This window comes from Anser anser (assembly GCF_964211835.1).
Source record: "Anser anser genome assembly, chromosome: 19".
In the NCBI taxonomy this organism is placed as follows: domain Eukaryota; kingdom Metazoa; phylum Chordata; class Aves; order Anseriformes; family Anatidae; genus Anser; species Anser anser.
In genome coordinates this window covers 12382905-12401911 of record NC_139740.1, presented here as the reverse complement: position 1 = coordinate 12401911, position 19007 = coordinate 12382905, and the positions used below count along the sequence as shown (strand labels likewise).

The 19007-nt window shown below is 41.1% G+C and overlaps 1 protein-coding gene across 8 annotated transcripts in view; it reads right to left on the bottom strand.

Moving 5' to 3' along the window:
* The window catches only part of CEP112 (centrosomal protein 112), a 163328-nt gene that overhangs the window by 14758 nt on the left and 129563 nt on the right, over positions 1–19007 (bottom strand). For all 8 annotated transcript variants that reach the window (XR_014573911.1, XM_083804906.1, XM_083804909.1 and 5 more), the window contains one exon: positions 3677–3766. Coding sequence is in view for 6 of the 8 variants with exons in the window: in XM_083804906.1 (XP_083661032.1) it covers positions 3677–3766 (90 nt within the window). In the remaining 2 variants the exon portion in view is untranslated. Of the gene's footprint in view, positions 1–3676; positions 3767–19007 lie in introns of those variants that run through there.

Sequence of the window (19007 nt, the reverse complement as noted above, 5' to 3'; positions counted from 1 at the left end):
TGGCTCGAATACCTGTCATGATGTTACCTTGATTGTTCATGAACACGACAAACTTTTTTTCCCCCTGTATCATCCCCTTATTAGAAATTTTGTGTCATACCCAATCCAGCCCTATAGCTACAAATATTAGACCGAGGAATGAAAAGAATAGACGTGCTCTTTCTGAAGAAAATCTTGCATCCTTTCATGCAATTATCTAAAGAAAGATTACTGGAGTTTCCTACTGTTCTGAGTTGTGTTGATTATCCTTACCAAAAGGAAATTGAAATTAAATGAGGTATTTTAAAGAAATCTAGGTAATAAAGCAAGAACAAGATCACTACCATGATTTTTTATACAGGCCCCAATTCAGCAAAATTCTTTGCACATGCTTAAACTCCCATACTCATTGAGGCACATGCTTAACCTCTTACTGATGCGTCATATTTAATTACACATACACAGGATGTGAAATCTGCTGTATGAACAATTTGGATTTTTTTTAACTATGACTGACAACCGCATCAAGCTGTATAATTCACGGAAGAGAAACATTTTTAATAGAACGAAAGGCATTTCTGTCAGATATCTTGTCTTGCATTAGACCCGCGCACATATCAGAGGCAACCACGCAATACACTACAAGAACTATAGTGCAAGTATGGTACAGGAACATAATCTAAATGGGATCAGTTTCCATATTTTACATATTACTGAGATATAAGAAACTTCATCATTGGTTTGCAAGGAAAAGGTTTCGGTGCACCCAAATTTTCTAGGAACCTTCTTAGACTGCTTTAACTGCCTAGGGACTATATATCAAGAAACATACATATATAAAGCTCTACATTAAGGGCGAGTTACACTTTATTTACTGCTAGCTTGTCACTTGCCATGAATGCACTTACATACATCTCAAGAGGTCAGACATCTAATTTTTGGAAAACATCCAGCATTTCAACATGAAGACAGATGATATAGCCAATTCTAAGACTCAAGTCTAGAAATAATAGTACTGACCATGGGCACCATTGCCCTATATAGGCATGCTTAGCAGAGACTGGAGATCCTCTATTGAAGGGATGCAATGATTTAAGTTAGTCAAAATGGGAATAAAAGGTAAAAGTATTGGAAACAGTACAATGAAAGAAAACTGCTTTTGACAAACGTACGTTCATTGGGACTGCAGCACGTCATTCGCATAACGTTGCCATGCTGCAGCACGACAATCTGTCCCACTGGTGAAATGACACAGACAGACCGTGATTGCTTCTACTCACACCGTAAGAAGATTGAAAAAGTAAACAGGAATAAACACCAGTTCACACAATAACACGAAATCCTGGAATGAAAAGGCTCCATAAAAACAAGAGCTCCTCAGCGCTGCAACGCCACGCTCACCCCCAGACAGCTCACGGCTTGCCATCAGAGTCCTCCTAACACGCTTCTCCCCTGCTATTTACGGGACAGTTTATGTCAGTGGGTTGACTCTGCCTCTCCGGATAATTATCATACGGAAAGGTTAACTCTGTGCAATCACCAGAGGGTTACTGGCACAAAGAGCTAAGCTCTGTGGGTCTGCCAGTCACTGCTGGAGCCTGAAGAGTTATAAGGACACTGCACTGAGAAGAGACAAACATGGAGCACTGAGATACCACCCAACTAGCCATAACGAGAAACAGCTTTTTATTTTTAATTAAAAGCACAACAAAATGTTTTTTCATGTCTCATTCATTTGTTTGTTGTTGTTATAGAATCAAAACACAAGATTTTTCCTTTTAATGAAAAACAGAAGCTGTTTAACCCTCTCTCCTCCTTATTTACAGACATGTAAAAGCTCAGAAGAGTGGCCTTTGTAACAGTGCCAGTGCAAATTTTGATGTTTTATGCAATCCTGACGCAGGGAATATTTTGTAAAAGCAAGAGATCAAGTTGTAAGTTACTGCCTTAAATATTTCAGCTCCCTAATCAGCTGAGGAGTCATCAGCTGCTGTTAAGGCTTGATGAACGTGCTCACAGGTAGTCTGTCCTCAGCATAACGATGGGGAATACACCAGGGCTGTCACCTTTGCCTTTTTCTTCTGGAAAGAAAAGCGTAACTAGGGGATCAACCAGTCACAGAGGAGACACGCTAACAACTTGCAAAATGGGTGTCTGCCTAAAAAACCAAAGGCACCTAAGCAAGAACTGTCTCAACAGACGCAGCCTGTTCAGGAAGTCTCAGTGCAGCAGTGGCAGGGGCAGCACTGCGGAGGCACTCGGATGGGAGCACCACCACAGATCCCCCAACATGGTACTGCTTTGCCAAAGCAGCTCTGAGCTGGGTGATGCAGCAGTGTCATTTAAGCAACATTTCTGATCCATTTATACTGAGAACTGTTCCCTCCCAGCAGAGCTGGTCCTTCATTAAATCCACCCGGGCAGGATATTCCTGCAGGTGGGTTTGGACACGGAAATCTCCTAAGAGAAGACCTCTGAGGCAGAAAGGATAGTCCACACTGCCAATCCGCGTGTTTTTACCTTTTTCCTTGGTATTTCATCAGTCATTTTTTGTTTCTCCTCCTAGATACCCTCGCAGAAAGGGTCAGAAAAAATGCCAAACAGCAATACCAAAGATTAAAGAAAAAAATAACAAAAATAAGGCATTTGCTAGAGTACCGTCACTTCACAGTATTCAGGCCAATGTTGTTTCCCTGGAGGAACAACTATGCACCAAATAGCTAATTTCCCTTCTTTTCTGGGAGGCTGAAGCTGAAATGCAATGCTTGTAGGCCGGCCACCAATTACACTGAATTCCCCATTGCAGCTAGGGGTGAAGTGGCCCAGCATCTACGTCTGTGAGGCAGAAGTGGAGAGAGAGAAGCAAAGCTTATCACTGGTTTTCCTAAGCACAAGTACCTGCGGGTAAACATGGGGGGCGAACGAGGGCTCCTATCCGCAAGCAGGCTAATGACAACTGGGGGGAAATATTTGCAATTCATCATGATTCCTTTTACAGCCACCCCAAGTTACTCCACATTTATGGATACTGTTTGTGCACCGCCAAATGAAGTTCTGAAATGCTGCAAAACCTCATTTGTATTGGAGATCTGTAAATCTGTATGCGATTCAGATATCCACAACCTCGACATTTTCCTGAATGCATCAATTTAATCCGGTTTAAAGGCAGATCATTGGCTTTCTGTTTCAATACCACTCTGTAAATTACATGCACTCTTTTGCTTGAAGCACACTAAATCTCTGATTTCACTGAAAGTGTCCACATTAATTTTAGCAGTATTAAATCATATGGAAGTGTTTACAGACAACATGCTAGGACAATGAATGCATAAGATCAGCAATAAAGATTATTTTTTTATCTCAGTTATTGTCCAATTATAATTCTCTTAATACAAGCCATTAACAAACAGGTTAGAATAGTCCCAGGAACCTATGGTAAAACTGTGCAGTCACTGGAAAATAAATGCATCATTTAACAGCTAGAATAGTTGAAATACCAACTTGAAATAGAGAGCAAGAGATAAGTATTTGCCCGTAGGGCTCAGACAGTTTAATTCTCTTTTATTAACAAAAACAGAAAAGAAAGCTAGCTGAAAATTTTGCAGGAAAAGATGTGCTTTTGCTTTGAAGCAAAGTATTATTTTTAACCATCGAACCCCCTTGCCCAAGGGGAGAGGACTGGGGAGAGCAGCCCTACCTGCATGTGGGCCTGCAGCTCCTTGTGTTGCAGCTTCTTCTCTGCGGCGCGCGCCTGGCTGCGGTAACTTTCCGCTTCGTCCTGCAAGGCCTGAAACAACACCAAGGGGTGCAAAGCACACGTGAGAAACGTGGAACGACACAAAAACTCACAGGCAACACGGCGCAACGATCAGTTGCGGGATCTCTGTCAGGTTTTGGTTAGTGCCTCATTTGTGCAACCTGTGCTTCCCGGGAAGGCTTTTGCAGTGTACCAAAAACTCTTCCTCAAAGGCAGAAGAAGAGCCCTCTGGAAATCCCTGGCTGGAATTTCAGTGAAATCGCCTTCCGTGCTACTGCAGTGGGAAACTCGCTGAGCCGAGGGGCTCCCCTCCTGCCCTGCAGTGCAGTCGAGCATGTGAGCAACAAACGCAGCATAAATGGCAATAAATAAAGGGAATATTACGATCGTGTCACTTTACCACAACCATCCAGTCTCTCTTTAGTTCAGAAATAATCACTTCTAAACCGAGCTCGTAAAATACATTGACAAATTTATTTTGTCATTATTGTTCTTCTTATATATTTATTTTTATTATGGCAGCCCCTCAGAGCCTTGATCTTTTTGTTATGTGCTTCACAAAAGAAAAGTCATGCCCCAAGGAACTGATAGTCTGTGTTATTTCTAACAGATACACACCAAACAAACAATACAAAGTTTCAAAGATTTTTTTTTTAAAGTTTCCTAGCCATTGTTGGATGTTTGAATACACACTTAACGTTTACTTACACACTTACTAAAAGCTTAGTTATGTTGTCAGCCTGAATAAAGGCATTGTTAACGGCAAGTGCTGACTTGAAGCAAAGTGCACAATGTGGATGTTAGATTGACATCAGCACAGAGGCGGCTGTGGCAGCAGAAAGGGAATATTTTGAGCTATCTTTTGTATGCCAGGAAATCGGGGCACAGCTACCCATCGGCTGAAAAGCGCGGAGCAGGGTGAGGACCGGCTCTGAGCAGGGACCTGCCCTGGGGATACGCTCCCAGATCCACTGAGGTGCCTCCGGGGTGGCTGTTTTAAAAGCTGAGCTGCTCGGAGAACTTGTGCGGGGTGTGCTGCAAAGGAGGGACCAAGAGTCCCTGGGGTCCTGGTGCCTCTTGCAGGACACGTGGCGTGGTTCTTGTTCTCATGCTTCCTTTCTCATTCTCCTTCGCTTCCTCAAAGCAGAATGCCCGTTCGTAAATCAGGATCATGAAAAGTACACCAGTACGAAGATTTAACAGAAAAAAACCCTTGCTCCTTCCACAGCACTGAAATACTGTGCTCTCAAATTATTTACGGGATAAAATTGCTATGGAGATAAGATAAGAGGACTACTTATGATAGATCTTGCACATTGTTTTGAAGTGATGCCAGGCATTAACTTTAAAGTCTTATAGCTATAAGACTATTACATGTTCCAATGCCAAAAAATTTAACCAGACCCAAGCATGAACTTCAAATCTGCCCAGGGACTTTTATGCTATCATCACTTCTGAGAAATGTTAAAATCCAGTCTTGAATATATGACTGATCTTCAACACTCAACAAGTTTTGCAGTACCATTCATTTGCATGAATATAATTAAACGTGTGAATTGGAGGCTTTTATTTTGTACATTCAATATCGTAACTTAAAATACAAACAAGCCGACCTTGTTTTAAAACTCAAAATGATCAGGTTGTGCAACGTGGAAATGTAACACACAAAGAGCAGGGCACTCGGTGTATTGGAAAGATCACTAAGGACCAAAGTAATTTGACAAAATCTTCCCGTAACGCCCAAGTGTCCAGGCATGACCAGTACAGGCCAGCTCTGAGCAGCATTCACAGAGCACACCTGGGTAAACTACAAAGTCAGATCTGCCTTCTGCTGCTTCCACGTGACCGGGTTATAAAATCCAAACAGCTTGGCACGGTGAAAAATAAGGATTCCCTCCAAGCACTCAGGAGCAAGTTTGACTCTCACACAACTTTGAAGATGACCAAGGCGTAGCGTATAAACACATCCACTTCTGAGTGTATGTGCACGCACTTGTCTCAGAGAACAGGTATCTAGCACACTCCCTCACGGAAATCCACAGGTACTGAATACAAAACGGATGGATTATTTTTACTTTCCTACAGCAGACAAACATACTTTGCAGAGCATAAATTGAGAGGTTCCCCTATATCTGAGGGTTTGTGATGCATCTTGAAGTAATTTCATTTGGGAAATTCAGATGACACACAGTCTTTGTTAGGTCCACCTACTCTGGGCAGTATTTGTCAGCATGGCGCATACATATTCCATTTCACTCAGAGAACAATGTCTTAAACAAGTACAATTTAAAAATATATTTTTTTAAACTATTGCATACAAGTATAACAAACTATGAAGTCTTATAATTATCCATTCATCAGTTGTTGAAAGCAATATACTGTGTGAGTTTACAAACTTTTCCAATCACAACTAGCTGTTGGCACCTTTTGTATTGGGGCTGCAGAAAAGACTAAGGCCTCCAATCAATCACAGATGCTTTTAACTTTACCATTTTTTGACTATTGATGGTGAACCTAAATGTGTTGCACACGGGCTCTCCTGCCAGTCACTTTGTAGTTTTGTTTATAAAGGCTGCCCTAGGAGTAATTCAGAGTGTTCATTTGGATATTGCAGCCTTCGACTCTGCACCAGGACAACCTAGTAAAACCAAAAGATCAGTACTTGATCAAAGCCATGTGAAAAAAAAAAAAAGTAACATCAAAATCTCACGGTTGCTGTAGATTCCTGCATGTGATTATCTCTGAAAATAGTAATTAGAAGCAAGCAAGATTATTGCCCATGATTTTAATTTTCTAGGAGGAATCATGATGGCTGTCATGAATAATGCACCCTTTCGAAGATCACATTGAAAAATGTCTCTATTGTCAAAAAAGCTTAACATGCAGTGGTCAGAGGCTGAATGCTGATAGCGATTCCTGAAGCCACCCACCTCCACCAAATCTTTCCTGTGTCTGACAGATAAGTTTTCACCATGTAGAAAGCTCTTAAAAACAGCAGATGACTTATCCGAGGTACGCCAGAGAACATCTCTTTTGTAAAATTAAACAGTTTGGTTTGGTTTAGAAATGCAGTTTTTATTCCACAGCTTCAAAGTGTCAGGTTTTGCCCAAAGAATAACAGTGCTTATGGTTAATAGCTATTGAGATGAAGAAAAGACATAGAAAAAAGTAAAAAAAATTGGCCAATTTTTGAGTGTCAGAGGTTTTTTTTCCCCTGAATGGAAAACAAAGCCTAACTTAATAAGTTCAGTTTTTCCAGGTACAAAATTAATCCCCTCCTCTCATCTTTGCTAAGTTGGCTTACATCACTATTATAAAGACAGTATTTTTTTTTCAGTTAAACCCGCTTTCAAATGCCATGTAAACATGTTTGCTGTTGAAAGTCTACACCATACCTGACCTTGGAAGTGCTTTGTGTTGGCCTGAGAACAAAGAAATGAAATGTTTTGCTTTCCAGCCCAGATATCCTACGCTTTGAAAAGCACTTAAAAATGTAAATGAGATAATAAGCTCTACTGCAACAATGTGGGTGAATTACAGCTGTATAAAAGGAACATTCATTTGATTTATTTCTAAAAATGGAAAGGATCCTAAAATAAATGTATAATGTAAATGTTTTGGTCACATACGACATTGGGAGACATGAGAGGGATGGAAGAAAAATGTAATGGTTTTGAGAGTATGCCACTGAAATATTGCTGTCATATTTTGGGACCTCAAGTGGAGCCGGTGGATGAGTCCAGTATTGTCACTGTGATAGATGACATGTTTGGTTACCGGCTGATCTGAAAGGAGAAATGAACAGCTGAGCTTCATTTCCAGCGAGGCACTGTTTTCCTATTATTCTATTGTGGCTTGATTATCATCAGCAAAATGGTTAATTAAATTTTATTTCAAACTCAACTTTGCTCATGGTAACTGAGAGCACTTGGGAGACAAGAGAGAGGCACATGTGGAACGAGTGCTGAGCTTGGCCTGTGCAGCTTGCAGAGATGATGATGCATGAGACCAGAGGAATTCAGCCTGGCTTCTGGATGCCAGACTGAGGCTGCAAAGGATTTCTTAAAAAAACAAACAAAGAAACAAACAAACAAAAAAACCCCTAAACTTGTAAAGTGTATAGTCTTGACAGGGAGTCACAGAGAAATAAAAAGGTATGATGCCAGCATTACAAAATCCCCTTTCATGGCAGGAATACGTTTTTGGCATTAGTTACAAGGCTTAATCTAAATCAACTAAAAGCGGGTAAGAGAAAGATTTCTACAAATCACATGAACAAGTATGAAATGGGAATATATGAAGGATTTAGTCCTTAACACATGAAAACTGATTTGATTATCCTATAATCATAGGATATTTCAAAAGAGAAGTGCTGGATTCACTGAAAAAAAATCAGTTCTGGAAGAATTACATAAACAGAAATCATAATTACTTTGAATTGCTCAGTATTAATCGTTACTGTGGTGATGCTGTATTTACAAAAGGTGCAAGATTTCTTCTTCTTTGACCTAAAATAATGTCATATTTTTGGTGGGCTCCTGAGTGTAGACAGGGCATGATTCCTGCTCCCATCACATCAACAGCAGGTCTGGGATTACGATGAACCTGGTAGATGTCTCTCTTTGGTACTGAGGGTTGAATAAATAAGGGGTATTTACATGGAAAGGAGAATCTTCTAAAAATGTTAAAAAAAAACAAAACACATTTTTATTTTGAAACTAAAAGTGTCTGCAGAAAAGTCATAGAGTGTCGTGCTCAGATTATGCCAGGTAATAGCCCAATCTTTTCTTGATAGACTTATATAAATCTTGTTGGCTCTAACAGCACCTCTGCACACACAGATGTGCATCTGTATCAAGAAGAGACTTCAATATTTATGACCAGTGCAAAGTTAATACTACTACTAAAGGTAGTAATAGTTAGCACTTTTCATCTTCAAAGAATTTTTCAAACATTACCAAATTAATATAATTAGTTAATGAAAGATGCAGTAATAAAAGCTACCATAATTACCTACTGTAGTTTTAATTATCTCCTTACTAATGTGCACAGAAGAAGGCTTCCACTTTACATCCTCAAAACATGTGCCAACAATAATTTTGAATGCAGGCCCCTCTTTAAGTGTCTTCTAAATTCAAATTACATCCATTGATGTGTTTTCTCTCCCTGTTCATGAGAAGAAAACTTAGCTCTGGAAGCCTAAAGTAAATCCATGTGAATGTTAACAAAAATTAAAGCAAATTTTGTTTCAGAAATATATATGGAGATGCTCTACAATTATGTTACAGAAATGCCTGATCTTGAGTACCTTTATCTCTCCATGCAGCTGTAAGTATGAGCTGTCTGGGCAAAAACTTCTTTATACTAGGTGGTCTCACAATTTACAGTGTCAAACACAACTCTTATTTAAAGAAAGCAGGCCAAGTATCCCATCAGAATTAATCTCAGGTATTTATTTTCTACCTAACGTTCTATACTCACATATGTTTTTAAAGCAATCATTATCTCCTTTAAAGTATTTTATGGAGATCAGCAAACGTGTTTGGGTTTATTCCTATTAAAGACAGAGAGTGAAAAATATTTATGAAGATCACCAATGTAGGTCCACCAGTAAGAGCAAAAAAAGTGTATTTTTAAGATGCAAAATACTGATGTTTGGGCCAAATTGTGGACGCATCATCACAGGGTTTTGTTTTTCAGTAGAGCTTTGTCCACTGACTCTGCTCTCCTCGGACACGCTTGTTCTCTGCGCTGCATTCCAGCACATGACTGCCTGAAAACCTCTGTACTTAACTTCTCCCTTGTTTTTGGTGGAAAGCAAAGGAAATCTTATGGTTTTAACCTAATACATATGTTTGCTGTTCACATATGGAAAAATTCCTTTCTGGTGGGAACTTTTTCGCTGTTGCTGCAACACACTATATATCCAAAAAGTCTCCTTTGATGTTGAACTATTGCTCCACTACTCATTATGCTACTGATTCAATATGAAAGGCAAAAATTCTGTGGCTTTTGTTAAAACAATAGCTTTGTTTTTGCAAACAAAGTTTTCCACAACCTATATGCAGGGGCCAACACTGCTGCAACAGAAAACTGAAATTTATTATTTTATACCGAAAATAGTTATGACATTTAAGAACTCAAGCTATTCTTTCATCCTATAGGTAACATTACAATTACTATTATGACTGGACAGAAAATTTATGCTTTATTGCTCCCCATGAATAGAAATTAAAACACCGTGAGCAATATGTAAAACTTCTTGAACACATTCCTTCCCGTGACCTTCTAGCCTTTTGCCATCAGTTCAACTTCATTACCTGGGTGAAGCTGTTAATAAGTGGGTATGGGTGAGGGAGGGAGAAGTCCTGCAAAGGCCGGCTTGTCCCTGTCCTACACAATGACAGAACTGCAGATCTGGGAATTCTCATGCCTAATGTATAAAGTCAGCTACTAAGCGCTATTTCATGAATAGTGAACATGAATTACAACATGGGATGAAAATGCAAATGTTAGCACCTTTTTAAAAGTGTCCCTGAAACAGCTGGTTGCCCATTGTCTACTGTCACTATAAGGAAAAAAAAAAAGTTCCTTTGGCCAGGAATCAGATAAAAGGGGCAATTTCCAAAGGCACAGATGCCCACTCCCACTTGGAATAACATGAACTCCCATATACTGAGATTTGGAAATCTGGCCCGCTTTGCCGACGTTGCAAAATGGGAGTGGAGATCTTGCAAACTGAGCCCTCGCTGTCGGCTTTGCCCATTTAAGCACACACATTAAGCCGTTCCTTACTGAGCTAGTCTCTCTTGCTTCTAAAATTTGCCAGTAGGAGATGCCGTTGTGAAGTACAAGAACTTCTTCCCTTCAGGGAGCGTGGGAAGAAAGAAAGGGGTTCAGGACGGAAGCGAATAATTTGGCTCGAGGACCAAAATTAAGTCTCTCCAGTAGCAGTGAAAAATTTTGCAAGTAGGTCACTTAACCTACACAAGAAGCACATATCCAAACATTTTTCCAATGTGGTAGGGTCTAATGCTACACACTATTTGAATTGTTCATGATTTATAGGAAGGAGATTGACTGCCAGTATATTTTGTGTTTTGGCCCTTGAGTAGATCATTAGCACGAGTTCCTGAGCAGTCCCTTAATGACTTCACACCAGACGTCATCTAGACCAGGGTCTTTTGGAGATTCCCAAAGTGCTGTTAGTTTTGTCAACGTGCAGCCTCTTTCCTGCTCTGTTCCTTTAAGACACCATTGTGTTTTTGGCATTTTCTCTACATATCTAGTTTTGGTGATCAAAGTTTTTGGACCATTCTTTCTGCCGAGTCTTCAGCTATATACCCCAAAACACACTGACGCCACCAGCGGAGCTACTCATGAGCTTAAAACTAGGCAAGGGCCCAAGCATTTTGCTGAGTCCGGACTTCACCACATTGCACTATAAACTGAATTCATTTGAAATGCAAAGGGTGTCATGCACAGAGCAGTCCTGCAAAGACAGCGATTCAAAGAAAAGAGCCGGATAAACCGTAACGTTCGGCATTCAGTTCTGAGAGAGCCAAGGAAAGAAGCATTTTCACTTTGTTTTTAGTGGCACAGGTGACAGGACGGGGGGAGGCGAGGTTCAAAGAGCAGCAATAAACTTGCTTTCATCTGGCTTTCTCAATGAACCACAAAACCCAACAAGCAGTTGCCATGTGCAAGCATTGTTTGGTCTATTACCGGAAAGTTTTCAGGTTGTCGCAGTGAGGTCATTCTGAAACCCTGTCAGCTGGGGAGATTTACTGTAAGATTTACCTGGAGTATCTTGTTTGGTTTTTCCTTTTCTGCCGCCGACACTCGTCTCATGGCCAAGAGCACCTGCATGCGCTCTGGCTGCCACGAGGACAGCGGCTGAACTTTTTCCCCCTTTCACTCTCGGAGGTGCAGACAGAAACACCGACAGTTCGCGTATACCAGATAAAACGAATCTTTTAAACCCAAAGATACCATGACATCTTAAGCACACACTTATGAAGGAAAAGTTCAAAACTCCATTTTAAACCACTTATGAGGGGATTTACCAAGATTCTGCCTAATGTTCAGCTGACGCATTGTCAAAAACATTTATCATGAACCTTTTGAAGTTTCATAGCTCCCCCCTAGTTATTAAAAAGGGAACTGCAGAGTTTGTTATCAGCCTCGGAGCACACAGAAAATACTTCAGGTATTTTTTAAGTCAACCTTTCAGTCTGATTTTGAGACTATTATACGAAATAAAACATCCCCAATCAGGTTACCGCCTGACATGCTGAATGACAACGTCGAACAGAGATACCTGCTACGCCTAATCGAGCCACGAGACGATCTTCATTTTCTAATTTGCTTTTTATTAAAAACTTAGCAATCAAAGGTCTGCCACTCCGAGAGCAGGTTTCCTGTGAAGACCTGACATCTCAGCTTCAACATTTTCAGATTACTTCTTGAATTTTTGATGCTATGTCATAAGAACAAAATGTTGCATCAGTGGAGATGCTATGCTAGTGAAAAATTGCTATTGTGCATACAAATTAACAAGTAAAACATCTGGGTTTGCTGCTTGCTGTATTCCTACTAACAGCTCTGCAAAAACAAACACCAGGGGATCTAGCAGAGTTTCCTGAACATCTGACTCATGATAAAGCATATTTATCAATCGCTTGCTGAATAAGGCAATCTTCTCGCTGCCGGGGGCTTCATTCCCAACCCGGTTTATCACCAAACTGCCACTTTAAGTGAGTGTCCTGAAACTTTACACCTGGAGACCCGATCAGGGTTTCAGCAGCCCCCCGGTGCTCTACGAATGTCTCCTTGAAATGCATTCCTTGTCACAGATGCATGAAGAGCTGGTAATATAAACATTTCGAGCAGGCTTTACAAATCATCTTATTTTGCTACGCTCTTTTTTAAAAGTAAATACGAAAGGCTGAGATATGTCTAATCAATAGGCTAATCTGATTCCCAGTAAGAACAGAAGAAAACTATTTATTTTGTGCAATGAACTAGCAGGCTGCCCAACACTGCTGGAATTCTCCCCATTACAGAAAATAACACACACTCCCTTACACACATGCACACACACACACACAAAAGAGAGCTAATAATGTCTTTATACCTTTCAAAGTAACCTTAATCGAAAATATTAGCTCACAAGGCAAACCACTACTTTTTGAACTGAACAAGAGCTAGCTTGACTCACCAGCGCCTGCACATTCAATACATGTAAGATGTGAGAGGCAACAAAGTAATATCTTCTAAAATGATGTCTCTGAGCCAAAAACGGGATGATTTTTGACAGAGGAGGATGTATGCTTGGAAACTTAGAAATTCTTTCATTCAAAGTTTTGAAAAAAAAAAAAAAGACCTCCAACCCAATTACATTTGCAACAAGACATGATAGTGCAATTGCTCCTATTTAAATGTATATGCAAAAACTGAGCATTTTTGAAGCTTGTTTTTTTTTTTTTAATCGTATTGAGATGAAGCTCATTTACTTAAAAAGAAAAAAATGAAAAAGAACATCCTCTGCAGCTGGTCAAACAGATTACGAAACTCTAATCTCACTAGCCTGAGGAAAACAAAAACTGTTTTTCAAGTATCTATTTTACAGAGCACTGACTTCATACTTTTTAAAAGATGCATTAACAGAAGTGATCAGAACATCCCAGAATGTTTCTGATCTAGTTTAATCACATGACGTTATGACAGAGATGCTTGCTGTCCTAATGCCAGTGATTTTAAACATTTCTAAAATCCTTTACATTCATATTTTTTCAAAAAATTAGACATGGCTTAAGATCTATCCCAGCTTCTTTAGAAGTTTTTCCTCCCATTTTAGGGCTCCAGAATACTCATACGAAATATTTTAGACAGTGGGACAGACACATGCACACATAGCGAAGAACAATGTAAGGCTCCCCAACCTATTTAAGTGTTTCTGGTACCTATTTATTCAAAGCATTTTACTCCCTCTCCTACATAACTCCTTTCTGGGAGCACCCACCACTGTATTTTTTAGCTCTAATCTTTTTCTGCTGAACTGGAATCATCAATAAAAAATTAAGAATTTGGGTAGTTTAAATTTATTGGCCATGCTTTCCTTAAAAGCAATTGCTTACAACAGATATTTGGCTTATATAAAAACGTGCAGAACGCATACTGGATGGTACATATTGGAGGGATTTTGCCTGCAGATTCCCAGCAGGGCTGTGCCCCCTCCGAGCTGGCTCTGGTCAGCTCAGACGGAAGGGACACCTGGGCAGAGAGCACTGCTGCGCACATCCCTGCAGGAGGCCACTGCCTGGCTGCTGGTACAGCAAGCCCCTGCACTTCATTTTTTGACGCTGATAATTTCACCATCATAGGTCAAATTAGGCACAATTTATATATAGGTGAACTAGGAAGAGGACGAGAGGGGAAAAAGACTTGCCAAAGCTATTTGTGCCCAAGATACATTTTTCGTGGAATGTCGAGGGCGCTCGTCACACTAATGACAAGGCAGGTCTGATTTCAATGGAGTTTTGACGTAGTTTTTTTCTCGGTTAAGTCTTACCGACCCAGTTTTGAGCTGAATGATGGCTGAAAGACGGTGCTAATTCAGTTAGCTGACCTTTCTGGTAGTGGCAGAAAAGTCACGTGTGGAAGGATGGGGACTTGGGTGCCACCCAGCAGAAGTTTTTCTTACTTGTGACCCTAACCAGCATCCCCAGATATCCCCCTGCCTTCCTTTCCAAGAAACTTCACAGGATCGTGACAAGGCAGTTAAAATACTCTTGATGGTTCAATCTCTCACTTCTCAATACGAGAGTAAGTAGATTTAGTATCAGTGCCACTTACAGGCAGAAATGTGGCTTGCATTACATTGCTGATGGGCTGAAGATTGTACAGGCTACTTGGTGCCCTGGTGCCTGGTTGAAACGTGATTTACAAGGAAAACAAAGATGAAAGGATAAAGGATGAAAGGATCAAGAAAGCCCAAAGGCTTCTGTCAGAAGTGGTACCTTTCCACTTTACTCCCTTGCTCTCTACAGGTGTTTCTGGATTCTCCATCAGCCTTTATTCCTCACGTGGCCTAAAGCAGATTTGAATTCATTAAGACAATTTTTAATTCGAGGCAACTTTCATACATTTAAGCCCAAGCTCCTCTCGCTTTGTCGATACTATTAGGTGTTTTCCACATTAGAGATGAATTTATGACAAACACATCACTAAAATATAAAAACAACCTGACCTATAACTATGGAAGTAGAGAAAAACGTTGAGCCACTGCAGTGCCTGTACCTTCAACTCTATTTATGTCTTGTTCTACCATCTCAAAATGATATACCAAACCCAGAAACCACAAATAAGGAACACTTTGCCTCAGATCATCATGGACACTACGGGGACAAGGGGCACAGTGACCGCCCAGACCCCCAGAACAGAAATCCAGCCAAGACTAAGTGAGACATCACCCCTGGCCCAGCAGCAACCTTAACCTCATCCTGCTGGAGGGTAGGAGAGTATATTGAGGAAATGCCCCTAAATCTTCAGTTTGTTCTTGTCATCTTTTCTGGGTGTCTGCTATCAGATATCATGTTCCACAAAACCGAGCCCGATGGACTCTGGTTTGACGCAGTATAGCCGCTGCTATTTTCCAAACCTCTTTGGGGTTTATCTTCTAGAAGACTTTCAGGCCTCCGAATGACAACTGTCAAACCCCACGCTACACTTCAGTCGTCATCCAAAATGCTCTGAACAAGGAAAATATCCCAAACCAATGTTCTTCTGGTTTCAGAAATGCTTGGTGAGAACATTCCTGTGCAGGTAGAAAAGGCTACAAGAGCTTGAATGGCTGAGCACTGCTCCATCAATGCTAAGTGAAGGCCTGCCAAACCTGCTTGGCACGTCTAAAAGGAAGGCAGGCTCTTTTCATTTTTCTTTCTTTTTTTTTTTTACGTGTAAGTAGTTCCAAATATTCTTATATAGATGACATTTTTAAAATGCAAAAGCATTAAAAATAACAGAAAACAGATCAAGTTCTGAAGCACCACCGGTTTCTCATTTGGGCAGTTACACACTAACGGCTCTCGTTAGACCTGCGCAGCACGGAGAGCAGAGCTTTCCAGCTCCTTCACGCACACTCAGAAAACTATCCCTTACCACAAATGAGACATAAACTGCAGGAAAAACAATATATGATGAAGTACGAAAGAACACAGAATTCCAATATTGTTGAAGCTGCATAAATCTTGATCTAGCTTCAGGATCAGATAAGAAGCAAAAAGAAGCTTGTCCTCTGCAGAGGTTTTGCAAACAGCACGTTGCAGACGGAGGAGGCGCAGCAGCCCTCACCCATCTGGGAAGGAGGCTGGCTTATTGCAGACAGGTGCCAGCAAATGAGTTTGCAGCAACGTCAAACTTGACTTGCAAATGCACATTTCACGCTATTTAAGATGGAGGGGAGACCTAGTAGAGGACATTAGCAAGGAAAAGGCAGTATTTAACACTAAAGGAAGGCATAAACATCAGCAGTGACAACTTGGACCTCTGTTTTCTTTGCCAATCGATCTGTGTCGATCACAATCGACACAGATGTGAGCAGGTGGGATGCGTTATTCTGGTAGGAGTGAGAAGACGAAACATCAGGTGTGAGTCGCTCGTTGGAGCTTAGAGCAGAGCTGTGGTCAAAGGTGTTTACAGGTATGCAGACAATTAAAATCCACTGATATGATTCAAATTGTTTCCCTTCCCTCGGTAATTGCTGTTTTACCTTGCTGAGTTACAAGTGCAATGCTGTAAAGAATACAAATGCTACTCACGTTAGGAACAAAAAAATAAGGAATTTAAATATACCCAGAAAAGCAATGCTTTTTCTGAAGGCAGATGGAGCCTATACGCATTTTAGATTTCTCCTTCAAGCCACCTGCAAAAGCCTGGCTTGGTCCAAGCCGTGCAGGTGTTCCTGCAGGTATCTCACATTTGGTAGCCCGAATTTTTATTTATACAGTTTCATTCTGACACTCCCAAGCTTCTCTGTAAGTAAACAAACTCACTTTTCATGTTCAGTTTTCTCTTGTTTGTACTTTCACCCTCTCTTACATAACAAGCTTGGAACAACAGCAGCACAGACAGCGCCCGGGGCTCCTGGCGTGCGTGCCGCGGGTAGGACAGTCGCCTGCGGGCACCATCGCTCCTTGACTAAGCACATCCTCTTCCCGGGCCTCTTCCAGTTCAGATTCTGCTGGTGGAAGGGTGGATGCTGGGTAAGAAGAGAGTCCCAGCAGCACCAGGAATAAGAGGGCCAACGTGGAACACGGCAGAACACACAGGGGTACCCACGGCAGTCCCCGAGCAGTGACGTAGAAAATACAGAGGAAAATCTTGCAGTGCTTCAAGCTTTAACGATTGTTTGACAGTTCTAATACAGACAGATAATGTCACTTTTTAATTAGGTGAAAACGTTGCACTCTTGAGACTGTGACTCTCCGTAGCCTGGGTGAATTCTGCACTGCCACTGCTGCCCGTTCAGCAGGAGGACAAATCCTGTCTTAAACTACGGCGTATCTGCAAGAAGCTTCAGCACTGACATGCCCCAATTAATTGTTTCCCAGAAGGGACCGTTTTGTGTTGTCCTGCGCAAACTGGCCCTAGAAGGATGTCAAGCCATTCATTTCACAAATAACCTGAACACGAGCCCACGATGCTTTCCTCCCTCCCTACACAGCAGGCATTATTCCTTAATGATACTCTAAAGAGAGAGCAAATCCCGGTGCAAAACTGTGCTACGACTTTACAGCAGATCCCAGAAAAAAGGGAGTTAAAGGTACACTGAATGTTTTGTCTTCCAAAGCTGACTCAGACAGGTTTGAAACCCAGATCTCATGCTGTGCTGGGCCAGGAAAATGGCACGTTCAGGGCAGAGGTTTCCAACCTAAGAATACTCGTGAGCTGATCTGATGTGACTCTTCCCCTGCCAACAGTCCTGGCAGAAACCTAAACAGGTTCTGGAGAAGAGCTGCTGCTGCAGGCAAAGGAGGAACCATGAAAAGCGTTGCCCTGACCTGTGAGGAACTGGCCTTTTTGCTTTGAACTTCAACAGATCTTAATGAATTCTTCATAACTGGCAATCCAGTGTTTTCACTGAGGACACGGCTCTCCTGGGGTGCCAAATGCAGGAGTCACATTAGAAATACAAATTTTGGGTTCTCGTGAGTGGTTGGCCAAGCTTGTGAAGGCAGTTCCAGCAGGTACCTTCACCGCTACCGCAGGTAACTGGTTCTGTTGTATCAGGGGATCAGATTCAGACACAAACACGCACCAGTGTTGAACGACTGTTTCATAATCATTAACATATTGCCAATTGAAGTTATTGACTTCAGTGCTGTGAAAGCTTGAACTAAAAATAAGCAGTAGCAGTTTTAGTAATGGAAGAAGTTAAAAAGTGGTTGTGTCAGAGGACTGCGGGTTTTGTTGTGCTTGACTAATCTGACTAATCTCTGTTTTACTGCTTTTCCAGTCCTTTCTTATCTGGCAGTTGCAAAGGGAACTTTTGCCAAGAAGTTCATTGAGAGTCCTAAATCTTATCCTTTAGGCAACACTCGTTTCAGTTTCCTGGGAATAAATGTAGCAGATAGACTCCTGAAGAAGAAAACAGGTGAATTCTTTAAGCCCCATGAAACAGTCTCCTCAATGGAGGACCTCAGGCTTTTTGAAGAGGTCAAAGATACAAATCTCCTGATGTCTGCACAGAAGAGCGAGCTTATGAAAAAGCTTCAGCCTTGAGGTTTCCAGTCTTCGCTTCAAGCTTCAACCTCAAGTCTAGTCTTCCTAATGCATGTTTTCAAGGCTTAACAAATAAGATATTTATTAAATTGAATCCTGTTCATCAATGAAAAGAATCAACACAATGTGGGAGGTGCCTGAATCAATAACAGCACACCACTCCTAGGGAAGACCTCCCAAACGCCAGTGCAAGATGGAGCATGCAAAAGGCTCAAAGAATAATGCAGATTGTCAATGAAACCAACGTAGTTTTTTGCCTTATGTGTACTATATGAACGCATACAGTTTTCTTTCAACTGCACGGTAGCAAGGTGAACCAGGACTAAACGAAAGTGTTTACAGTACAAATTTTAATGGGAAAAGGGGCAAAATATGATATACAGGAATAGAATATCTTCTGTTTCTGGACTCTAGTACTATTTTGGATGCCAATAGTACAAAAAATTTCCACTGAAGGGCAAGTCAAACCAATTTCCCTTGGGATGAA